This window comes from Mustelus asterias, unplaced genomic scaffold, assembly GCF_964213995.1.
Source record: "Mustelus asterias unplaced genomic scaffold, sMusAst1.hap1.1 HAP1_SCAFFOLD_415, whole genome shotgun sequence".
Classification (NCBI taxonomy): domain Eukaryota; kingdom Metazoa; phylum Chordata; class Chondrichthyes; order Carcharhiniformes; family Triakidae; genus Mustelus; species Mustelus asterias.
The window spans coordinates 253,595-279,922 of NW_027590370.1; the positions used below are offsets into that span (position 1 = coordinate 253,595).

The 26,328-nt window shown below is 44.6% G+C and overlaps 1 protein-coding gene across 1 annotated transcript in view; it reads right to left on the reverse strand.

The window, feature by feature from the left end:
- LOC144486612 (uncharacterized) overlaps positions 1-26,328 on the reverse strand; it is a 106,666-nt gene that overhangs the window by 70,493 nt on the left and 9,845 nt on the right. Inside the window, exons 2-5 of the mRNA XM_078204657.1 lie at positions 22,887-23,012; positions 5,380-5,454; positions 2,450-2,623; positions 1,531-1,688 (exon numbers count right to left, since the gene is read on the reverse strand). Of these exons, the coding sequence (XP_078060783.1) occupies positions 1,531-1,688; positions 2,450-2,623; positions 5,380-5,454; positions 22,887-23,012 (533 nt within the window). The remainder of the gene's footprint in view (positions 1-1,530; positions 1,689-2,449; positions 2,624-5,379; positions 5,455-22,886; positions 23,013-26,328) is intronic.

The following is a 26,328-nucleotide window of genomic DNA, read 5'->3' on the forward strand; positions in this document are numbered from 1 at the left end:
CTGCTCCTGAGTGACTAGGCCGGAATCTCCCAATGCTGCTGAAAACCGACTCAATCTCTCCTCATAGCTCAGTTCCGCTATTATGTCTGATATTGAAGACTAATAAGGACCACAAGGTCAGTAGTAATAAATTAACAAAATAGTTTATTACACGTCTTTCTCCTAGCACAGTCAGCACAAGATTGCCCATGCAAGCTTCATCCTGGGTAGAGCTCGAGCCCCGGGTCACCTGACTCGTTCTCTTAAAGAGTCATGCCCCAACATACATAACATGCATAACACCTGCAATCCCAGGAATCAGTCTGGTAAACCTTTGCTGCATTTACTCCATAGCAAGAACTTCTTTCTTCAGATAAGCCAAAACATTGTTCCAAGTGTGATCTCAGCAAGACCCTGTACAACTGCTGCAAGACATTCCTGTTCCTGTTCTGAAATCCTTTCACAATGAAGGCCAACATATCATTTGCCTTCTTTATCACCTGCTGCACCTGCATGTTTACCTTCAGCGACTGGTGTACAAGGATATCCAGGTCTTATTACACATTCCCTCTCTCAAGTTACAGCGATTCCGATAATAATCTGCCTTTCTGTTTTTGCTACCAAAGTGGATAACCTCATATTTATCCACATGATACGGCATCTGCCATGCATTTGCCCACTCACTCAATTTGTCCACATCACACTAAAGCATCTCTGCACCCTCCTCACAGCTCAACCTCCCACATAGTTTTGTGTCATCTGCAAATTTGGAGACATTACATTTAGTTCCCTTATTAAATCATTAATACACATTGTTAAAAGCTGGGGTCCTAGCACTGATCCCTGTGGTACCCCACTAATACTGCCTGCCATTTATCCTTACTCTTTGTTTCCTGTCTGCCAACCAGTTTTCTATCCATCTCAATACTCTACCCCAATCCCATGCTTTAATTTTACACGCTAATCTCTTCTGTGGGATCTTGTCGAAAGCCTTCTGGAAGTCCAAATAAACCTCTTCCACTGGCTCCCCCTAGAGTTACATTCTCAAAGAATTCCAGTAGATTTGTCAAGCATGGTTTCCCTTTCGTAAATCCATGCTGACTCTGTCTGATCCTGTCACTGTTTTCCAAGTGCTCTGCTATTAAATCTTTTAGTATAGACCCAAGCATTTTCCCCACTACTAACATCAAGCTGATTGGTCTATAATTCCCTGTTCCTCTCTACCTCCCTTTTTTAAATTGTGAGGTTATATTAGCTACCCTTCAATCTGTTCCAGAGTCTATACAATCTTGGCAGGTGACCACCAATGCATCCATTATTTCTAGGGCCAACTTCCTTAAGGTGGTCAGGTATCATCTTTTGGAATAGGAGAGCAGGCCCAAAATGGCATATGGCTTACTCCTCTTATCCTTATCTTCTTATATGGCACTGCATGAAACAGAAAATTGCTTTCACTATTAAACATATAGAACAAGACAAATCTCCCTGGAAATAATAAGGAAAACATTTTATTTTAAAGAATAGAATTGATCAAGAAAGTGTGGTTTGTACCTGTTCCATTTTACTGAAGCAAGGCCGCCTTTCTGCAATTCTAATTGCCCCTCTTTTATGACCCCTGTCTCCTGCTGTGGGGTATAACTGTCCCTCTCACGTGTCGGATGGGTCTCATAAATGTTATTTTTAATGATCTGGTTCAGAAGTTTAATGATCTGTAACCAAAGTCGCAAATTAAGTCACCAGCTCAAACACATTCAGGGCACTGGGAAATAAGTCTAGGCGAGCTGAAAAGTCTCTCAAATGTCAGATAATGTTCAAGGTGAGGCAGAGTGATTCAAACAGCAGGAAATAAAGAAATTTAACCAGTCTATTGCTTTTGTCTTTTTTCTTTAAAAAAGCAGGGATTTACTAAACTTACAAATAGCATGTAACATGCGGCTTGCCAGAGTTCAGCTTCAAAAAGTTAATGGAAGTTAGATCTCCAGTTTACACTGAAGTGTCAGATCACAGCAATGGTGAAAATAGAAGATTATTGGGTTCATTACTCCAGTGGGAGTGTGAGAAAAAAAACAGCCAATGTTTCTATTCCTAAGGAAAGTGGGAAATGAGTGTGTGGATAATTAGACTTAGCTTTGATACCACCCCCTTAACCTACAGGAACAGTGGTCAAATTGGCTGTTCGCACTCACTGTATGTAGGTTCAAAGTGAAGTATCAAAAGACAGCAGATACCAGTCAAGCTAGACCCTAAAATGGAGCCTGACGCTCCAGGAAAGGAAGGAGTAATGAAATTGCATAGAGAGGTAATTACAGAATATATATGCAGCTGACATTTCCATTTGCACTTCCCCTGTTGTGCCAAACTAGGAGAAAATTGCCTAACATATCACTCCCTACATCAGTCAAGCAAAGAGAAGTTTTAAAAGTATGAATTGATTCAGTGTTCAGATAATGCAGAAGTATTTGACTCTTACCTGCATTCTATCTTCAGCAGAAGTAGCTTCAAGTTCATAATCGTGATGTCCTAAAAAGGAAATGCTGATCTTCTGTCCTTCAACATGTTCGCATGATTTGATAGATTTAAATGGAAACTGTTTCTTAATAATGCCCTTTTCAATGTTATACAAAAGCCTTAAACTATAATCAATCTGGAAAGAAAATACACATTAACAAAACGTTAGTAAATGAGATAAACAATCCAGTCAATAGCAACCGTAGGAATGGTCAATATTTGAGGGACACTTAAGAAGGAAAACATTTCAAGAGAGAATTGGTTCTGGACACAGAATCATAGAATCTCTACAGTGCAGAAGAGGCCATTCGGCCCATCAAGTATGTACCAGCTCACTCAAAGAGTATCTTACCTAACTCCTCGTCCCCCGTCCTATACCTGTAAGACCACACATTTACCATGGCTAATCCTCCAACCTACATATCCTAGGACACTAAGGGGCAATTTATCACGGCCAATTCACCTCATCTTTGGACTGTGGGAGGAAACCCATGTGGACATAGGGAGAAAGTACAAACTCCACAAGGCCGCAATTGAAGAAATGAAATTTTTGGGCAATCATGCAGAACCAAATGCACGGTCTACAAGTAAGTAGTGCTTAAACTTTTATTTCTTATTGGAATTTTAATCACTCTTTTAAGCAAAGTCGCTGTAGTCCTAGATGACCAAAGACTGCTACCCCCTTTGAGGGGGAGAGCTGACTAGTGGTGACTTAACCTCACCACACCTCAAGCAAGGGGCAAGTTTGAGAAGGTGGGGCCTTCATGAATAACCTCAGCCGGTATGGGAATTGAACCCGCACTGTTGGCGTTACTCTGCATCACTAACCAGCTGTCCAACCAACTGAGCTAACCAGCCCCTTTCCCTTTATTTAGCGAGAGGCTGTTAATATTGAGTGCACATTTACTTTGATCACTGTGTGATTTGGTTTGCATTGAGCTGGGCAGTGTGCAATTCTGAATGCTTTAGGATGGGTTTGATTATAAAAGTGAAGCAAAGTTCTTCCAGTATCCAAACCAACATCACCCTGAAACCAACACCCACCAAAACCATTTTATGCGGACATTTATTGCTATGTTTGTGAGGCCTTGCTGTACCCAAATTGGTATTTCCGACATTAATGAATACATTTTGGCATGGATGAGTCGGGTCGAAGGGCCTGCATCCAGGCTGTGTATCTCTATTTCAAATATACTTAATTGACTCTGAAGTGCTTTGGGACAGCATAACATTATGAAAAGGCACTATAAAAGCACAAATCACTTCTCTATTTATATTGCAGAATCCTTGACAGTTTATATTGCTGGATGCAACAGCATCTGTGTGTCTCAAAAGAAGCAATTGAAACACTGGGGATGATTTTGCACTCACTGCAAATGTAAATGGCTGTGCAGGCACAAAATTCCACGAGGGGCAAGATCCTGCTTCCAGATTTTTCCCACCGCTTGCTAGAGATGTAATGAAGTTCCTGCCCTTAAATACATTTGACTACATTTTAATATTATTAACGGGCACCCTTGCCACATGAGTATTCAAGCCTCATCAATGTTACAACAGGTATTTAAAAACGGATTTCAGTCGATGGGATTCGCTGGGGGCGCCAAGGTAAGTATAGCCCCCAGAGAGAGAAGGACATGCTGGGGCAATGCCCTGTCACTGCCCCCTGCTGGCACAGGTTGACACTGGCAGTGCTAATCTGACAGTGCGAGCCTGTGCCAGGGCAGTCCCCTGGGGAGCCCTGGTTTGGGGGGGGGGGGGGGGGGGGGGGGGGGGGGGCGGGGGGGGGGTGTTCCCCTTATGTGTGGTTGGGGGTGGGGGGGTGAGGGGGGGGGATGGTGGGTGGGGAGAAAGTTGCCTGTAAAGGGGGTGGACTTGGCTGTGAGGAGGAGAGTGCCCATGTTGTCCATAGGGGTTGGGGATCTTCCGAATCCATCAAAATTGAATTTTCATGGCAGGTTCTCCAACGGTAGGGCGGGCAAGACACACAAAAGCTCATAGACTCCGGTAGGACTGGGAGATCCACTGGGCAGTTTGCCACGTCGGGTATAGAAAGCCCTGGCCCATGTTTTCTACCTTGGAACAGTGACTACACTTTGAAAGTACTTCACTGGTTGTAAAGCACTTGGGACATCAGTCTAACAGTCATTAATTGTATAAAAACTATTCCAACATTCATTTGCATTTTTCTAAAAGCTGAATTACTTGATGAAAAGGAATTTTAGAAAAACTGAACTTACTTATCTTAATATTAAATAGTCCAATTTGTTTCAGTTGCAAGGTTTCTCATCTCGCAAGTTAATGAGTACCAATGGCACAACTGTTTCATTTGTTTTGCTTCTGAACATTTAAAAATCACACCAAAAGTAGGATTTAAAGGTTATCCAGCCAGAAACTCAATGCCAAACATGCCAAGCAGCCTTCCTGGGATAATTACTTTGATTTAGTTGCCAGGACGAACTATTTACAACTGTTGATAAGTTTCCCCCTGCTCTTTCAACCCTGAAGATAAATACACAGATCTTAAAAGGTGTAGTGAATCTGTTTGATAAATGTATTAGATATCAGAGTTGGCTGCTTGCGGGAATGGACTACCTTATTATCGGAGAAGATTTCTATTATACAATCACACCACGTCAAAATCTACCCAGTGGTCGTTTCTTGTCCATAGAGGGAGAAAGGACTGATAAACAGAGTATCACCGTGATCAATGATTTAATGAGAATGTGATCCAATAATGCAGTTCAATGTGATTTACATCTTCACCTTAAAGTATTGACCAATTGAATAAAAAAGGTTTTAAAATTGCTTTCATTGAAGATCATACCCCCTTAAGCAAAGCATATTAAACGGCAACCTCAGATATTTAATTGTAGAAAAAATTGTTCAGCTTACCATTAGGACTCTCTTCTGCCTTCTGTATCGATTATGTTTGTAGACAGAAAAGTTGTATTGTGCATTTTCAGGCAGCTAAACACAAAAAAATTGCAAATCACAAATAAATATGGCTATGGGTTTTTGCAAAAGATCATCCTGATGCACAAGTGTAACAATACCGTGCTATTGATATATTTTATTTTTCCGTAGAGTGCTTAATGTTCAGTGTTTTTTTTCTCAAAGCAGTTAGTGTGTCTGGTGGGAATGCAGCAGATGCTGGAAAGCAGGATAATTACTCATTTTAGCCCTGTTAACTTGGAATGAAACTAATTATTTTTTCTTTATAACTAAAGAGGGCACCTAGGATTGTTTTTGATTAAAATAATGGAAGATGAGTTGGGTACACAGGGATATAAAGTCAAGTGATAATAGAAGTGGGAGGAGCTAGGTTTGGAGCAGAAGAACTGCTTTTTTTTCTGTGTTCAGTTGTTGGAAAGGGCTGTTTAAAGATAGAAGCCTGCTAGCTACTCCCTCTCTCTCTACAAATACAAATACTACAAAGTCTTCCTGGAACCTTCACAGCTATTACTCAAGTCACAGCAAGTATGTCTATGATTGCTAGTTATATTTAAAGTGTGTTTCAAATCTATAAGATAAATATTGCTTAATTGGTACTGAAATTGTGATAAGTTAGAAATTCAAAGTAGTTTCTTTCCATGTTTAAAGATTGTTCAATGGTTAAGAGTTAAACTGCTTCCTTTTGTTAGACTTATACTTGAAGTAGGCAATTTTCCAAAAGCCATATTGGCACCATTCATAACGTGCCTACAATGCAAAGGGGAACACCCGGATGGATATTCGTTCAAACCCCCTCTGCACAGCTGAGACACCTTTAAATTTCAAAGCCAACGAAAGATCCTTATTCTGCCCAGCAACAGCGCAAAGCTGCATTTTAAACCGGCCTTTGGCCAAGGAAGATCGGGATATCTGTGAGTCAAGACCGAGAGTGGGCTATATGGCATAACCAGACTATCAATAAAATATTACAGGAATAAAATGGCCAAGGCAGGCAAAGAAACTTAACAAACTAGGGTAAAAGGAATAAAAGATTAGATTAAATCTCCCTACACACAGCAGGACAAAATGACATTAACACCTAATCTCGCAAGCAGGGAACACAGACACAAAACAATGAGGTCAATAGATATAAGGGGACACATAGAGGGGATAATGGGAAACACATTAAAACACCGGGGCAAGAACAGGTAGTCCCATTAACACAAACACACACCATACAAATGCAAATTGACAAGCCTCCCAGAGAACTTCCTGACCTGACAGACCACTTTATACATATTGTAAAAATGCATAATCAAATGTTCCCGCTCAAATTTGGATCCCTATAAAGATCCAGAGCTGATGTGAAAGGATTGAGAGCAACATGGCCAAGCCACTGTTTCGGAGCTGGTTACGCTGTTCTCCCTGGGATCCCAGTAATTGTACAATAAAGAAAAGCACTTTGAACGTTGCCTTGCGACTCGACTTCTTTGAATGCACTGGTACAAGGGATTTTTCCCTACAACAAATGGCGTAGTCGGCTCAGGATTTGATATCTGACTTCTGACTGGTGGCCACGGTCTGGAAGCCGGGATCAAATTTAAACAAATCTGATAAAAATCCAGAGCAGTCAAGGGCGAGTACAAGTCTCCGTTCAAAGTGAGGTACCTTTAAGGGTTAGGGTTTGTCTGTGTTAAATATTGTTGTCTTGTAGAACTGTATAATCTTGCCTAAGTTTTTAAATTGAAGGTACAGGTCAGAACGACCGCGTGGAAGAAGGTAAGTAACTTTAATAGGAATAGAGGACCAGAGGTAAAGATAACAGGTTTTGGGCTATTTGATAACGGGAATAAGGAATTAAGACTAATATAAAGATAAGAACCGCATGCAGAACTAATTGGTGTAACTAACCCAGGATTGTAGACGAAACCGCTGTCTGTGCCAAGGCAATAGGACAAGGGAGTGCTTGACTCAAGGTGCCCTACCCTAAACTGGACGTTAAGAGGAGAAATCTCCCACGCTAAGGTTGGGTTTTGAAGCGGGCGCTAAGAGGCACAGGCACTCAGGGTGCAAGGCACGGACAGTGTAAATCGGGTAACAACACAGACTCTGAAGGGACGAACAACCTCAGAGTCGATACAGTTACTAATTATAACAGGGGCTTTGATAACAGATACATATGTGTAAGTGTTGAGGAAAAGGGGACCCGATCCATCCTGACCGAGAGACACGACGACGGAGGATCCATTAGGGACCCGGGTGGAGTTTGATAACCTTGTTCGTCTGTAGGGAACACCACAGTCCATAGCAGGGTACCAGGTTTTGGGGTAACGGATCAACCCTGCTAGTGGGGGTGGTGGCCAAGCGGGAGGCGTTGTATTTAAAGGGGCTGGGGACAGGGGCCGACAAACCCACTAAAAAAAAAACCAGCACACATCCCAATAAGACAACACAAAATAGACCAAGCGTGAGGTGTCAGGAATAGTTGGGGGAGCACAGGGGAAGAGACCCACTGGGACCCCACTACGAGACCCTACAGCAATAAAGACGGTGCTGGAGCAGTATCAGTGACAGGAGATAAGAGAGAGAGTTGGGGCACTTTTACTGTTGGAACCAGCATACGGGGGTTGCAGGACTGCTAGACAGAAAAATGGCAGACCACGTTGTTAAGGGAGAAACTGCAGTAGCTCTCATTTTGAAGTATCTGTTAGCCAGAGAAGCGATTGTTGCAAAGATGAAACGGAACGGGTGGAACGCATCACAAACTTTAGAAGATCAAAGAAAGTGGGTAGACAGAGTTAAATGGGACAAAACAAAAGTAATGGGAGTAATGTTAGTGACCCAGTTAGCTGGACTAATTGAGAAGGTAAATGCCTCAATGGAGGAGAGACACAAAGAGACAGAACAAATTAAGGTATTGCAGGAGAGAGTGAGGGAATTAGAACACAGAAGCCACACTGCAGAGATAACGCAGAGATCAGAGGAAACGGACCCTCGGCGCTCATACGAGTCAGTGCAGAAACATACAACCGCTCCAGCATCAGAAGGAGACATAAAAAATTATAATCTAGCGCCAGTCACCAGAGGAGGGACGTTAGCACAACCAAAAGCAACCTATAAGCCTTTTACCCCAGGGGAAAGGCAGCAGATTATGGCATCCCTGGGGAAGTTAAAACCCAGAAGCGCAAACCTGGGATTTTGGGGCGAATTGGATTCACTCTGGGTAGGACACCAGTTACATTTAAGGGACATACACCAGCTGGTCAGGGCAGCCTGTCCAGCGGATAAATGGAGGTTGGTGGCAGGAGGGCCAGCGACCCAAGCAGCACAGGACTATAATGGAGGAAGGTGGACACAGGCCGTTCCTACAACGGCTGAGATAGACGACCAGCAGGCACCCTTTACATTATTTAAGACCGAAATCCAACGGGTCTTAGGGAACTCCCCCACTAATTGGAGCAGGATCACAAATACTAAACAAGGACAGGGGGAAAGTGCATCGGAATTTGGAGAGAGATTATTCCAGGTATATAGGGAATGTTCAGGACAGGACAATGTGGATAGGAGAGACAGGGCTTTTATCCAGGCATTCAAGGACGGGCTATCAGATGTACACCAAGAAATCCTTAAGATGGGGGTGATAGCATCCCAAGACTATGACGAGCTAGTCGAGTGGGCTAGCGGGGTAAAAGAAGGGAAGGTTGCCCAGGCAAAGCCCAGACGAGAGAGAACTGGAACCCCCCATAACGGAGATAAGGGGAGAACCGGGTTCAGCGGCTACACATGTGGCCAGCCAGGGCATACGGCTAGATTCTGCAGGGAAGCACCATTCAAAGGGAAACCCGAGAATGGCGGGCCCCGCTGTGACCACTGCCACAGGGCAGGGCACACCGAGGCAACATGTTGGGGGAAACATGGGAGACCCCGAGACAACTATAGACCAACCCCGGGGGCACCACATTCCCGGAATCCACTAGGGTGACTAGAAGAGACCCCAAACCAGGGAGATGGGAGACAAGAGAGGATTAGTGTAGCCACGCCCAAAGAAGACAGTGAATCCCGACAAAAGCCGGTGTCCGTCCACTCCACTTTTCGGCCAACACTGGTCGAAATCTCACAACCCGTAGCTCCCATCCAAAACAGGAAAGAGGGGGAGAGAATATATGTAGAAGCCCTGGTGGGGGGTAGGGAATGCCACATGTTAGTAGATACGGGGGCAGCCATATCAATTACAAACCTACCCCTGCCATTGACCAACAGAAGAATACACAACTGGGGTAGGGGGAGAGAGAATACCCGCCTATCTTAGTGAAACCACACTAGTAGAAATCAACCACAAGTATATTCCAATGCAATTTTACGTTTGTCAGAATAATGAGGGCACAATCATGGGGAACGAGTTAATGAGGGAATACCAGGGGCTGATAGATTGTGGGAAAGGGAAACTAATTTGGCCACAACCTGACGGTCGGAAGACCAGAATAGGGACATTAGCTGGCCACCTGGGGACGGTTGGGATAGCCACCATAGTGGCCCGAGATTGGGACCAGGAAAAAGAAGGGTTCGGAGCCATCTGCGCTTCCATTCCCGAAGCCTGGGCTAGGACGAAATTAGATACCGGACTAACCGACACAGAACCGATAAAGGTCCCAGGACCGGAACACAAGCCCCACCAACAATACCCTATCAAGAGAGAAGCGCAAGGGGCAGTGGTAGAAATAGTCAAGGGTTTAATAGAAAAGGGAATCCTCAGGGAAACCACCAGTACCACCATTTCCACCACATGGCCAGTTATAAAACCTGACGGGAGCTACCGGCTCACCATCGATTACACAGGTTTGAACAAGGTAACACCTAAATTACACCCCATTGTGGCAAACCCCTCGACTATTTTAAACGGATTGGCACAAGACCACAAAATTTTCACGGTGCTAGATATAGCAAATGGGTTCTGGTCCCTTCCACTGGACTCAGAATCCCAAAACAAATTCGCCTTCACTGTGGGAGAGAAACAGTATACATGGACTCGCCTCCCACAGGGATTTCATAACAGTCCTGCCATATTTCACAGAACAATGAGCGATATCCTGAGTAGGGTGAAATTGCATGAGGACAATACAGTCCTCCAGTATGTGGACGATGTGTTAATAGCGTCCAAAACAGAAAAAGGGCACAAGGCAGCCCTGTATGCAGTACTAGAAGGATTGGCAAAAGCCGGGCTGAAAGCCAGCCCACATAAGGCACAAATTGCAAAACCCCAGGTCCTGTACTTAGGACACCTAATTTCCCAGGGAATTAAAGAAATGCCCGCAGACCGCAAAACCGCGATTAAAGAAATGCCTCGACCAGTTACAGTAAGAGGGGTCCGAAAAGTTTTAGGACTATTCAATTACAGTAGGAGTTTTATCCCTGACTTTGCAAGAATTGCGGAGCCAATTCAGAGACTAGTGAAGGGAGGGAAGCCAGCCTTGGAAAGTATAGAGTGGAGACAAGAGCAAGAGACAGCATATGCAGAGTTGAAAGCTAGGTTAATTTCAGCCCCAGGGCTGGGACTGCCAGATGGAAGCAAGAAGTTCCACATCTTCTGTGACAACCAGGACGGCTTCTATTCTGCCGTAGTGGCACAGACTCATGGAGATAGAAAGAGACCCGTAGGGTATTATTCAACGGCTGAGGGACCAGTAGTCACCGGGATGCCCAGGTGCATAGCCGCCCTAGATTGTGCAGCATGGGCTGTGAGGATAAGTGAGCCCATTGTCATGACAGGAGATATTGTGCTACACACAAAACATACATTGGTAGAGATGCTAAACACGGGCAAACTCAAAACAGTCTCAAATATAAGGAGGGCAAGGTGGGAGGCCACACTCCTACCACCTAACAAGTCAGTCACCATCATTAGGGACACGGGAGAAAATCCCGCGGAAGGGATTTTAGATATTGGGGAAGCGCACAGCTGTGGAGAAATTGACAAAGATAACACGGAAGGAAAGATTAGAGACGAACCCCTTCCAACAGCAGATAAGACCTTCTATGTGGATGGGTCCCGCAAATATGTATCAGGATCACCAAGGACAGGGTGGGCAGTAGTAGACCAGAACCTGGAAACCCTAGAATCAGGAAGGATCGACGGGGATCAGTCCGCTCAGGTAGCAGAATTAGTTGCCCTCACCCAAGCCTTAAGATTAGCAGCAGGGAAAACAGTAAATGTGTATACAGACAGCCAATACGCGTTTGGTGTGATCCATGATTACATGTCCGCATGGGGGAGAAGGGGGTTCATTACTACAGGAGGTACCCCCATTAAACACCAACAGCAGATAAGGGCGCTGCTAGCAGCTAGTGAACAGGCTACAGAGGCCGCAGTAATTAAAATAAAAGCCCACCAGCGGGAACCCGGAAGGGACACCCCGGGGTGGATTCATTTCAAAGGGAACCAAGCTGCAGACACAGCGGCACAGCAAGCACTAGAAAACAGCGACATTAAAAGCCTGCCCCTTGCAGCGATAGTGGTAGAACCAGAAGAAATTGACATACAGAAATTACATGGGGACATTCCCCAACAAGAACGAGATAGATGGGAGGAGCTGGGCGCAGTTAAAGGGACTGACGGGGTGTGGAGAAAATATAACCGGGTATTGGCGCCAGGATGTATCCAGAACACATTACTGGAACTACACCACGGGCTTCCCCATACAGCAAGGGATGCAATGATACAGAGCCTGGGGAGAGTGTGGTGGTGGAAAGGATTGGGACGAGATGTGGCCACATACTGCCGCAGATGCACTATATGTGCACAGCACAACCCCGGGAAGCCCATAAAGGTAAAGATGGGACACCAACCCAGACCGAAGGGACCCTGGGAACAGATACAAATGGACTTCATAGGACCATTGCCCCCCTCTCACGGGAAAACATACTGCCTGGTAATAGTAGATCAATTCACCAGGTGGGTAGAAGCATTCCCCACAACCAATTGTACAGCCCTAACGGTAGCCAGGATATTGGCAGCAGAAGTCATTCCCCGGTGGGGGATGCCAATTCAAGTTGATTCGGACCAGGGAACACATTTCACAGGAAAGGTTATGAAAAACATTTGCCAACTATTAGGAATAAAACAGAAATTTCACATCCCCTATCACCCACAAAGTTCCGGGATGGTGGAGAGGATGAATCGGACTCTAAAAATAACAATGGCAAAAGCAATGCAATCCTCAGGTAGAAATTGGACAGAAGTCCTACCTGCAGTTCTGATGAGTCTTAGGGCGACCACAAATCGAACTACCGGCTTGACTCCATACGAGCTGATGACCGGGCGAGCAATGCACTTACCCGAAAACATTATTATAGGCTGGACAGATGTGGGTCCGATAAAGGATAAGATCCGTCAATACATCCGAGACCTTAGCACCCAATTGAAGGGGATGCGCCGGTCCGTAATTTTTAATCAGGCACAGGTCGATACAGAGGAGAACTCAGAAATATTACCAGAGGTCCCAAAGGCCGGGAGCCGGGTATTAACAAAAGTACTTCCTGCAAAACCAGGATTTGCCCCAAGATGGCACGGACCTTACGAGGTACCTGTGCCAGTATAGATATAAGGGGACAGGGGGTCTGGAAACACTGGACCCAATTAAAGCTGTATGAAGACAAATGAACTAAAGAATACCATTTTCGTTCATTCAAATTCCACAGGAACCAGGACCAGATCTACTATCAAGACGTCGGAACAAACTACTTTTAATTTGATTGCCTGTTTATTTTCTGTATATACTATAACTGTAAAAATACTGTTGAGAAAAAAACGATATGGGAACAGGGACATATTTGGTAATAACCATGACCATTGTAAATACGCTCCAACACATGGGGGTTAGGGGAGCAGAACCCCCAATCATGGAAGGAAACCTATTCCTGAAAACACACATCCAGATCTATGGGAATAGGACCGCTTGTTACCCTTCAGCGCGATCAGTAAACTCCCTATTCATCGCAACACCAGGGTGGCTCCCACAAGAGTTATTCACTATTGACACATCGGGGGCACCCTGCAAGGAACATATTGGGTACTTTAAACAAGGGATACAAGGAAGGTGTGTAGAGCTCACTGAGCCGGGAATTCTAAGGGGGATGGGACCCCAACAGGAGGAGACACATGGGAACTACCCACAATGTTTTAAGGGAGAGGGATGGGGGTGCGTGCATGCCTTTGTCCCTAAAAATGATTCGTGCGCTGAGGCACATTGTGCTCTCCAGGAGTGCCGGGTCCGGGAAGGACACTTCACTTGTGACTGCAAGCAACAAAAATGCATTGCAGTCACCGCGGGTAGGCAGCTTATGTGTGGCAAGTGCAACGGCACCCACGTAAGCTCAGCCTCGGGGACATACCCATTTGATTCTCACCAAGGGGTACAATCAAGTGGACAGTCCCGGGGGAGGGAAGGTTCCACAAGATGGGACCATGTGGTCAAACGACCCCAGGGTAATGCATGTTATCGGGTTAAAGAAGGTTACGTGTTTTTATTCAAAAATGTATACATGATGGCCACAGACTGTCCTCCAAGGTTCTTTTCCGTAGGGACAATCAGACCTCTCACGGTTCCGTGCCCAAGCGAGGGACATGTCCAGAAACGCATAGTGACCAGGGCCATCAGCGCAGAATTCTGCGCCGACTGGCAGGCCCCTGTCACATTAGGGTCTTCTCTGGGGTATGGATTTCTGGGGACACTATCCCTAGGAGGCGCCGCAGGGGTGATCAGCGCCAGTAATAGGAATTTCTTCATATGTGGACTGACCATTTTAGGAAACAACACCCTACAAGCACTGGGTGCAATTGACCAAGAACTCGCAGAACTCAGACTATACACACAGCAAACGAGATATGCAGTAGACTATCAGCTAGCCAGACAAGGAGGGGTATGCACCATCATCAAAGGAAGATGCATCACATATGTACACGACGAGACACTAAACATAACAGCAGCCATGTCCGGGATACAAAAGCAATTGGATAGCTTTAAACAGGGATTAACAGGGACTGATGGGTGGTTAGGGTGGCTGTTTAACACAGTTTGGGGAGCATACATTATGAAGGGATTAATTTTAGTAGTAGCCATCCTGTTCACACTCTGCCTGGGCCTAACCTGTATTAAAGTGATATGTGCAAATATTACATCAAGAATGCTACCCACTGCCAGTATCCAGATGCAAGAATTTAACCACGCCACAGGGGAAGAGGAACAACGGCAAGGACAACATCTTTACAAGTCACTGTACCTCTGAAGATCGTCCATGGGGGGTCAGCCATGAATGGGACCCCCTGGACGAGAGGAGGGACTGAAGTAGGCAATTTTCCAAAAGCCATATTGGCACCATTCATAACGTGCCTACAATGCAGAGGGGAACACCCGGATGGATATTCATTCAAACCCCCTCTGCACAGCTGAGAGACCTTTAAATTTCAAAGCCAACGAAAGACCCTTATTCTGCCCAGCAACAGCGCAAAGCTGCATTTTAAACCGGCCTTTGGCCAAGGAAGATCGGGATATCTGCGAGTCAAGACCGAGAGTGGGCTATATGGCATAACCAGACTATCAATAAAATATTACAGGAATAAAATGGCCAAGGCAGGCAAAGAAACTTAACAAACTAGGGTAAAAGGAATAAAAGATTAGATTAAATCTCCCTACACACAGCAGGACAAAATGACATTAACACCTAATCTCGCAAGCAGGGAACACAGACACAAAACAATGAGGTCAATAGATATAAGGGGACACATAGAGGGGATAATGGGAAACACATTAAAACACCGGGGCAAGAACAGGTAGTCCCATTAACACAAACACACACCATACAAATGCAAATTGACAAGCCTCCCAGAGAACTTCCTGACCTGACAGACCACTTTATACATATTGTAAAAATGCATAATCAAATGTTCCCGCTCGAATTTGAATCCCTATAAAGATCCAGAGCTGATGTGAAAGGATTGAGAGCAACGTGGCCAAGCCACTGTTTCAGAGCTGGTTACGCTGTTCTCCCTGGGATCCCAGTAATTGTACAATAAAGAAAAACACTTTGAACGTTGCCTTGCGACTCGACTTCTTTGAATGCACTGGTACAAGGGATTTTTCCCTACAACATACTTAAACTGTGTTAGGAATAAAGCTTGTTTTGGTGAAACAATATCTAATTTGTCAGTTAATTACTCCTGAGGCAAAGTATCCTTTCCTCAAATTCATGCCAAGAAAAAAAATTGTTGGGGTCTAGTGTGACTTCATAATATACCTTGGGATTCAGGTCTAGCACCCGAACACAAGTAACAATCATCTTGTCTGACAGCATCTGTGGAGAGACTAGAGCTAACGCTTCAAGTCTGGATGACCCTTCTTCGAGCTCTGACGACAGGTCATCCAGACTCAAAACATTAGCTCTGTTCTCTCTCCACAGGTGCTGTCAGGCCTGCTGAGATTTTCCAGCATTTTCTGTTTTTGTTTCAGATTCCAGCATGCGCAGTAATTTGCTTTTAACAATCATTCACTCATGGGGCTAAAATGCACGTTTCCAGGTCTCCACTGGTGTCAACAGAGTGAAATGAGACTGGTGCCCACAAATAGTTGCTTATTAGTGTGGAACCTGAGTATTGCTGAAGGACAGAGACAGGCTGATAAGAAATCAGAGCTGGAGTATGTCATTCGGTTCAATGAGCCTGTTTCTCCATTTGATAAGGTCATGGTTGATTTGATTGTGACCTTAACTCCAATTTCCTGCCTTTCCCCTTTAACCCTTAACTCCATTGCTGATCAAAAATCTGTCTAATAAAGCCAAGGATCCAGCATCCACTGCTCTATTTAGAAGGGAGTGCCAAAGATTCACAGTCCACTGAGAGAAGAAATTCCACCACATCTCCATATGAAAAAGGATGACAACTTATTTGTAAACTGTGGCTCCAACTTCTAGATCCCTCCATGAGTGGAAACATCCTCAAAGCATGTGCCCTGTCATATCCCTAAGAATCTTTTCTGTTTCAATAAGATTATCTTTCATTCTTCTGAACCCCAGTGAGTATGGACTCAGCCTGCTCAACTTTTCCTCATAAGACAACTCCTTCATCTTAGGAGTCAAGCTGGTGAACCTTCTCTGAACTGCTTTCAATGCAAGCATATCCTTCCTTAAGTAAGGAAACCAAAACTGTACACAGTACTCCAGGTATGGTCTCACTAATATCTTCTCCACTTGTATATCCCACCCTCCTTGCAATAAATATTTGCCTTCCTAATTACTCGTCCATCGACATGTTAACTTTTTGTGATCAATGTGCAAGGAAATCCATATCTTCCAGTCCAGCAGCATTCTGCAGTCTCCCTTGATTTAAATAACATTTCTATTCTTCTTGCCAAATTGGGCAACTTCACATTTTCCCGCATTATATTCTATCTGCCAACATTTGCCTACTGACTTCACCTATCTATGTCCCTTTGAAGACTCTTTGTGTCCCCCCCACAGCTTACGTTTCAACCTGTGGAACATCAAAAAATATGGTTACAAAGCAATTTTATCCAAGTCATTAATATAGATCTTAAATATTTGAGACCCAGCACTGATCCCTGTGGCACTCCACCAATTACAGTTTGCCAAGCTGGAAATTATCCATTTTTCCTGACTCTCTGTTTCCTGTTTCTTAGCCAGTCCTCTATTCATACGAATATATCACCCCCAACATCATGGACATTGTCTTGATAACCTTTTATGTGGCTTCACTGAATGGCTTTTGGAAATCCAAATACACTACAAGAGCGACTTTCTGGGCCCATTCACTATGGGCGCAGATCCTGTTATTGCCACTCCCTCTAGCAAGAGGGCTATAACGGGATTTGCAGCAATCGGATCTCAGAATGAGATCTTCCCCGCCCCTGCTGGTGACATAATCAGATTTGCATTCAGCGAGGGTGTGAATCTGATTACCATGAATTTAAATATTCTTAAATGGCTTTACACCGTTGTTCCCGTGGTTGTCAGATGTTCTTCGTTGCCGGCGTGACATCACACTGGCGGAAATCACTACTGGTTTCCAAAAATGGAAACTAGTCATGATGACCACACTGGGGGCTCAGAGGCGAGAATAGCCCCCAAGTGCTGAGAGACATGGGCAGGGAGTGCCAGGTTGGTACTGCCAGGGATGGGGCCAGGGCCTCTAGAGACACCATTGGGGAGTTTATTTGGTTTGATGGCAGCATCATGTTAATGAAAAATGGCACTCATGTTGCTACTGCATAATCACGCATAAACGAGAGTGTGAAATTGTTTAGAGCATGTCTGTTTGGCTTTTCTCAACAGGCAAAGTACTGACTGTACTCAAAGAACAAGTGCTTACAATTCTCAGATCATAATGACTAAAGTTAAATGTGATTCTGCAATTGGGCAGCACTTGTTGAACAATCCTGAGTGTGCTACACTACACTAACAACAAATTTAAGGTTATCAGTTGGGCTCTCAATTTGGCTCACTTATGTTGGGAAGAAGCTACATATATTTAGGGACTTGTTCTCTGCAGGAAAAAGGAATATGTCTGGTCAATGTGCCCCTTTTGAATTAAACAGAAATGTTGGGGGACAATAGTTCTCTGATTCATTCTCCATGACAATGCCTTGACCAGAGTTGACTTGTCAACCAATCAGAACTCTTTTCTCGAGCAGTATAAATTGTTGCTCCTTTTGAAATTTGCCATTCTAGTGTCTGTCCTGATGAATGCAAGGTGCAAAGCTTCGGCAGCATGTCTCTTTATTCAGCAATCGGTCAGGTGCTCATAGTTATGTTTGATTGCCACATTAGCATTGCTGCACCATCTTGGGAGTAAAACTGTTCACTCGCCCCATCAGACTTTCCTAGGAAAACCCTGTGCTGGGTCTCATTTTTCTGTACTTTTATAAAACTTGTTTTGCCATTGGGCATTTCCCGGTCACAAGGATAATAAATTTCAACTTGAGAGAATAATAAGTTTTAAAGTTTATTTATTAGTCACAAGTAAAGCTTACATTAACACTGCAATGAAGTTACTGTGAAATTCAACTAGTCGCCACATTCGGTGACTGTTCGGGTCAATGAACCTAACCAGCAAGTCTTTTAGACTGTGGGAAGAAACCGGAGCACCCGGAGGAAACACACGCCGACACGGGGAGAACGTGCAAATTCCACAGTGACCCAAGCTGGGAATTGAACCCAGGTCCCGGGTGTTGTGAGACAGCAGTACTAACCACTGTGCCACCATGCCACCCCAAAAGATCCTACCTACAAAGCTCTATTGTTATTTTGTTCACCATTTGTAATGGCTCCATGGTTTACAGAGAATAGTTCTTTCTCCTTACATTTTCATCTGTTTTTATGATACCACTCTCCTTTATGTGCCATCAAGGAATAAAGCACAGAGCATCAGTTGTGTAATGATGCTTGATGTAGTATGTGAGTCATGGAGAAGTGCAACAAGGTAAGGAGCAACTATAGAGCACTGTTGGATAAAGCATAACAGCAATAAATGCTATCCTACTGCAAATTAAAGGCACATGTCACTTCATGTTTAAAGATAAACAGATCTTGTGTTAAGTGTTGCACTTTCAGAGTCGAGCATGGCGTAATTTTATGTCACATCTTGATTCACAGCAAAGTGTTTTTGCATTGCATCTACCCTTGACACGTTACATACCAAGCCAACATTTGAGATTCCCCCTTGTTATATTAAGGTGTAGTTACAGACAAATCAATTTTTGCTTTCAAATTTCAAGATGAACATCAAAGATCAAAAAAAGATTTTGAGGGTTCATTGATATGTTTGAGATTGGAACAGACCAAATGAGCTCTTTCTGAATTTTAAATTGTCACTGACTAGAAAGGCTGGTTTTAAAAAATGCTTTCAAGCACAACCATGGTGGATTGTGCTTTCCTGCCACGTCCAGGGTTGGCAGTACAATAATCATTTGGTAGGATAGAACTTCCATACTGCTGACAAAAGAGACATGCAGGACAGACACACAAGAATACCAAACGTAAAGGAAGCAACAATTTATACTACATGAGAAGCGATGGCTGATTTGTTGGCAAGTGGACTCTGACTGCGAGGGGCATGCCACAGATATTGCACCAGGGAACAGTCAACCGCCAGGCTGTTATTTAAATTCAAAGTAGGCAGGTCAACTCGGATTGGCTGAGGCATTACCATGGGGAACGAACAATGGAATGCCTGCCCCGCACCCCCCACCCAAGTTTCTGTTCAGTTGGAAAGGGTGCAATTCATGGACCTACTTCTTCTATCTACCAAAGGCAGGGCCCTGTTTGTACGTATTGATAACTTCTAGCATACATAGTTTAGCCACACTGCAAGCCCAACTGATAATAGTAAATTGATTGTCATGTAATTCTTCACATAATCAGGATTGTTTAGCAGGTGCTGTCCAGTTGGGAAATCACATCTAATGCTGGAAACTATGGGCCCGATTTTACCATTGCCTGGCGCCCGTTTTCAGGCACAAAAACGTGGTAAAGTCGGGTGAGAGGCCATTATCGCGATCCGCGCCCGCGTCCGCGCAGATTGCCACTTTACCGAAACCCAGGAATGGCGGCGATCCGCTTTGCGCCCAAAATGGGCGCAACAACGATTTAAATGCATTTGCATGCATTTAAATTGAATTAATGAACTGCCCGTCCAACTCTATCAGCATTTCCCCCTTTACCACCGCGTTTGCCAATCCGGAACCGCGCCATAATGGACCTGCTAAATAAAAGTCTGAATCGGGCGCTCCAGCTGCTGAAGAGCGGGTTCAGTGCTTCCAACGGCTCTCTGACTCAGATCAGTGGGGGGGGAGGAGGAGGAGGAGGCGGGTCAGATGTTCCTCCGGAAGAGGGGGGTAGTGAGGCCATTTCATTCTCTGTGGGTGGGGTGGGGGGGGGGGGGGGGGTGAGGCTAGATCATTGTCTGGTGGGGGGGGGGGGTGTGAGTGAGGCCAGACCATTCTCTGGGGGTGGAGTGAGGCTAGATCATTGTCTGGGGTGGGGGGGGGGCGGGGGAAGTGAGGCTAGATTGTTGTCTGGGGGGGGTGGGTCCGGGGAGTGAGGCCAGACCATTCCCTGGGGGTGGGGGGGGGGGGGAGTGAAGCTAGATTGTTGTCGGGCGGGGGGGAGGCCCAATCGCTCACTGGTAGGGGGGGGCAGATGGATCTCTGGTGGGGGGGCAGGGGGGTCCGCTGCCACTCTGCGGGCGATCGGTGGGGAGGGGGGGGCAGAGGTGGCGATCAGTCTGGGTAGTGGGGGTGGTGGATAAGGGGGACAGTGATGTATGTGGGTAGTGGGGGGGTGGATAAGGGGGACAGTGATGTGTGTGGGTAGTGGGGGTGGTGGATAAGGGGGACAGTGTTGTGTGTGGGTAGTGGGGGTGGTGGATAAGGGGGACAGTGTTGTGTGTGGGTAGTGGGGGGGTGGATAAGGGGGACAGTGATGTGTGTGGGTAGTGGGGGGGTGGATAAGGGGGACAGTGATGTGTGTGGGGGCCATCACTCCCGCTTTTCACTCTCGAGCCGCTTTCTGCGGCCCGGGAGCAATCTGACACGGGTGCGCTTTATCAAATTTTTTTCCAACTACACATGCGCAGTTCAGAGCTGCGATCGTTTCAGCCGCGCTAAGCCCCGCCCATAGCGCGAATGGGACTGGAGATGGCTGAGAGCGTATGGGGGCACCTGAAAGCAGATTTCCAAGTCAGATCTGCATTACGCCCAGATTCAGCACTTAGAATGAAAATGGTAAAATCAGGCCCTATGTTTTGAGTTTTGTAAGCATGGGCTGGTTGGGTGCAGACATTACTTTGCCTGTTGTGAACAGCTGAAGGGATGTGCTATTTGATGCGGTCCACCAGTCGTTGGGATGTATGGCCTATGTACCTGGCATTAAACAGACACTGAAATTCATATACCACCTTAGTCATTTGTGTGATAGGCAGAACATCTTTCTTACTTGATGGCAGCATGCTTTTCATGGAGAATGTCACACATGTTGCTATAGCATATTGCAGCATGAAATAGTTAGCTTCATCTTCAACTCAATGTTTTCAGACACCTTACCCTTCCAGGATATTCTAAGGCACACTGGGCATTTTTCAGGAAAGTGGCATCCTGAGGCCCATTCACAAGATTGGGCCGGATTCTCCAACTTTGCCTGCAGTCGGGATTCTCCCATCCTGCTGCAGTGAATGGAGTTTTGGCTGAGCACCAAATTCTCCATCCTCACTGAAAGCAGCAGCAGTGCATAAATGGCAGGAGAATTCCAGCCATTGTGTGATATAAAAATGATCAATTATCTGATCAGACTGGCTAGTATCCTGCACAATGGCTTTAATGCACCATATTTCAGCATCAAGCTTGCACAGTGAGCAAATGATGGGCCCTATAATGAAGGTTGCCAGTAAGGCCAATCTTATAGCAAGGGGAACTGTAGGAATCCCAGCATGTATATTGACCAGTGAAGGGAGGCTTGCAATAGGCAGTAGTAGAGAACCCACTTGCAGACTTCTCACTAGCATGTTGAGGGAACGGAGCTCATTTGATTGCTCCATTTCAAAGGTGAATGTGTGTGGAAGATGGAGCACATTAATTTGTCGGAATCAAGTACAGTAAACATATCACCTATATATCGGAAATATGCAAAGTGTATGAGGTTAAGTGCCATTCCATTAAAAACATGTTTCTCGTGGAAATTGTACAACTGTTTCTGAGAACTGGGCCTTGCATATCTGCTCTGATGAGTGCAAGATGAAAAACTTTGACAGCATGTCTCTTGCTTCAGCAAAACATTGACCAATAGTGTGTTTTTATAACTGGTCCTGAGATAATTATCTTTCTTACTGTGTGTTAGAGATCTTCATTGTTTACCCTACTTCCACCCCCAAGTATTCAAATATAAAACCTAAACAGCCAACAGACTTATTTAATCTGACACAAACCAACATTGAATCGGATGCAATGTCTCATTCACTTGCTGCCCAGTTGAAGGTTAAATTAAGTGCCATTAAAAATAAACTATTTCTGCTGCTGTACTATAATGTTTATCTTTCCCAAAGCATTCCCACAATGGCGCTTAGTATAATAAAAGGTGGGACTGCCATTAAAAAAAATTGAAATTTGGAGAGATACAGTAGTCTTAATGTTTATGTCCCAAAAAGCTGTTCTTATAATGATAGGATATGTTTTTCTTGGTACACTCATTACAAATTCTTTGTTAGCAACATCTCACTGGCACATATATGATGCTGTGTTCTATTATGTCATTTTAATGAACCCATTATCAAATTTAAGCTCATTTATGGTAGTGCAATGCAATCGTCTGACTAAATAGATAATTGTGCTTTAAGTAAACAAAGATTAGTCAGCCAGCTTCAAATCCAATATCCTCTAATGACTAATAAAGGAAAATTGCTTTTATCCTACTGCATCGGGTTTGCTTGGCTCCTGGAGTGTTGGTTTGCCACTTTGTGCAACTTCCCAAGCCTCATCAATGGTGAGCTGTCGGTTCTTCACTGCAGTGAGTAACCGGATCTGTTCGTCGTTGCTGAGCTATGGTGAATAAGATGAACATTGAAAATGTTAGCAGAGTGAATGAGGATAAAGGGTGAAAAGGAGAGTTAAACTAATACAATTTCAGCACGAGTCATTGCTCCCTCCTGTTACGATCCATATAGAGACTGATAACGTTTAGAAAGAGAAAGGAATTTCCCAGTGACTGATATAAAGAAATCACAGAATAAGATTCATCGCTTTAAGACTTTCAATGTAACAAACTAACATCGACATCAACTAAACATCACTTATTCGATAACTATTATAGTAACCATAGAAAAGTTTGCTATGTTTACTTCTTAACACAAACAAAAACCCCAGGCCACACTCTCAACACAAATTGAGTCTTGTGTTTATAGTCCCAAGTTCCTTCCAGCATTGACAGCATCTCCTCCCTGCCTCAGAAAGATGAAGGTCCCAGTGCCCCTTTCAACAAAGTCCCTTCAACTCAATCTTCAAAGCATAATCAAACAGACTTCCAGTCACAAGGCACCCGCTGGCATCTCCTTGCTCTTTCACTGTCTACAAACTTTGTTTCTTCAAGATGTGAATCTGCCCTCAGCAGCACTCTACCTTGTGATTAACCCCAAGACAGACCATTTCTCTCTGCCTGGCTCAGCAACATCTGTTCTGGGTCTTCTTCCCCTGAAACTCTCTGTCTGACTCTGGGGCCGGACTTTTACCACCCCACCCGCCACGGGAATCGGGGTGGGTGAGAGGCGGAGTATGGGAAGGTCCGTTGACGTCGGGTGGGATTTTACGGTTTTGGGGCAAGCGAGGCTGTGAAATCCTGCCCTGGAAGTCAGTGAGAAGCAAGGGAAGCTGCCTCTTCCTTTGTGCCAAAGTGTTAAAACTGACACCTTAATTTCAATAAGTTTTGATTTGAGTCGTCAGTCTGATGCTCCAATGTCCCTCGAATCATCAGCAATTTGAGTTTCTCACCCTTTGGACACATAGGGCGGCACGATGGCATACTAGTTAGCACTGCTGCCTCACAGCGTCTGGGACCCAGGTTCAATTCCAGCCTCGGGTGACTGAATGGAGATTGCACATTCTTCCTGTGTCTGCATGGACTTTTTTCAGGTGCTCCAGTTTCCTCCCACAGTCCAAAGGATGTACGGGTTAGGTGGATTAGAACATAGGAATTAGGAGTAGAAGTAGGCTAATTCAGCCTTTCAAGCCTGCTCCACCATTCAATTAGACCATGGCTGATCTCTCCCTGGTCTTAAATCCACCTCCCAACTTTTCTCCATATTCTTCTTTTCCTTGTTTTATTAGAAATATGTCCATCTCCCTCTTGAAACCATTCAATAATTCAGAGTCCATGCTGAATGCACGAATACTAAATAAATGCATTTGCCATGCTAAATTGCCCCTTACTGTTATGGGGATTAGCAGAGAAAATTCATTGGGTTACGAGGATAGGGACTGGATGGGATTGTTGTCGGTGCAGGCTCAATGGGCCAAATGGCCTCCCTCTGCACTGCAGGGATTCTATGGTTCAATGATCTGTAGTTGAAACATTAACTTCCACAGCAGAGTAACAGGGAGTAAAGATTTTTGCGTTTAACTCGATTTATCTTGCACATTATCAGTTTTAACAACTTCACCAGGCTTTGCTGAAACCACTGAAGGTATAAATACCTTATCTACGGTTAGGTTATTTCCAAATGGAAAACCAACACTGTTAACAGGTAATTTTGAAACAATGCCAAAAACTATAGAACCAATGACACTTTTAAGTTAACTTTACGTAATGGAACAGATAAACAACTTCCATCACTTCCCCATATAAACACGGTTTTATTTAATGGACATTCCAGGGAGAAGCTCATTTCACTGAATGACCCTGTACCTCTAAGAATAATGATCTGCTTGTCAATTATACCTGAGAAAAATGGGGTTATTTCACCGTTAGACAGAAAACTTCCATAATTACATCCAGTCACTCCTTGGCTCCTCCCTCTGCGACTTGATCCTGAACTTCCTAATCCACAGACCACAATCAGTAAGGATAGGCACCAACACCTCCTCCACGATCATCCTCAACACTGGTGCCCCACAAGGCTGTGTTCTCAGCCCACTACTATACTCCTTATACATCTATGACTGTTTGGCCAAATTCCCCTCCAACTCGATTTTCAAGTTTGCTGACGACGCCACCATAGTGGGTTGGATCTCAAACAATGATGAGGCAGAGTACAGGAATGAGACAGAGAATCTGATGAACTGGTAGGACGACATTAATCTCTCCCTCAATGTCAACAAAATGAAGGAGATTGTCATCGACTTCAGGAAGCGTAATGGAGAACATGCCCCTGTCTACATCAACGGGGACAAAGTAGAAATGGTCAAAAGCTTCAAGTTTTAGGTGTCCAGATCTGGTCCTGGTCTGAACCTGTCCTGGTCCCCCCATGCCGACACTATCGTTAAGAAAACCCAACAATACCTCTACTTTCTCAGAAGACTAAGGAAATTTGGCATATCAGCTACAACTCTCACCAACTTTTACAGATGCACCATAGAAAGTATTCTTTCTGGTCGTATCACAGCTTGCTATGGCTCCTGCTCTGCCCAAGACTGTAAGAAACTACAAAAGGTCGTGAATATAGCCCAATCCATCATGCAAACCAGCCTTGGACTCTGTCTACAATTCCCGCTGCCTCGGTAAAGCAGCCAGCATAATTAAGGACGATACACACCCCGGACATTCTCTCTTCCACTTCTTCCGTCGGGAAAAAGATACAAAAGTCTGAGGTCACGTACCAACCGACTCAAGAACAGCTTCTTCCCTGCTGCTGTCAGACTTTTGAATGGACTTACCTTGCATGAAGTTTGTCTTTCTCTACACCCTAGCTATAACTGTAACACTACATTCTGCACGCTCTCGTTTCCTTCTCTATGAATGGTATGTTTTGTCTGTATAGCGCTCAAGAAACAATACTTTTCACTGTATGCTAATACATGTGACAATAATAAATCAAGTCAAAAATATAGAATTTGAGTATTGCTGAAAAGAAGAGACATGTTGTTGAAACTTTTCATCATGTATGTATCAGATCAGGACACATACAAGAAAACCAAATCTAAAGGGAGCAGCAATTTATACTGCATGAGAGAAGGGTGCTGTTTGGTTATCAGGTTGATTCTGTTTGATCAAGGTGTTGCCATGGAGTCAACATGCCAACCAACTAGTATCCTTTTCTCATGCAGTAAAAGTTATATTTATTCCCAACCCAGTGCAAGCTGGAACGGGGCAGGGCAATGTCAGGATTCCCATCCAATGTCACTTTTTGGGAATTTGGGGGTTGGC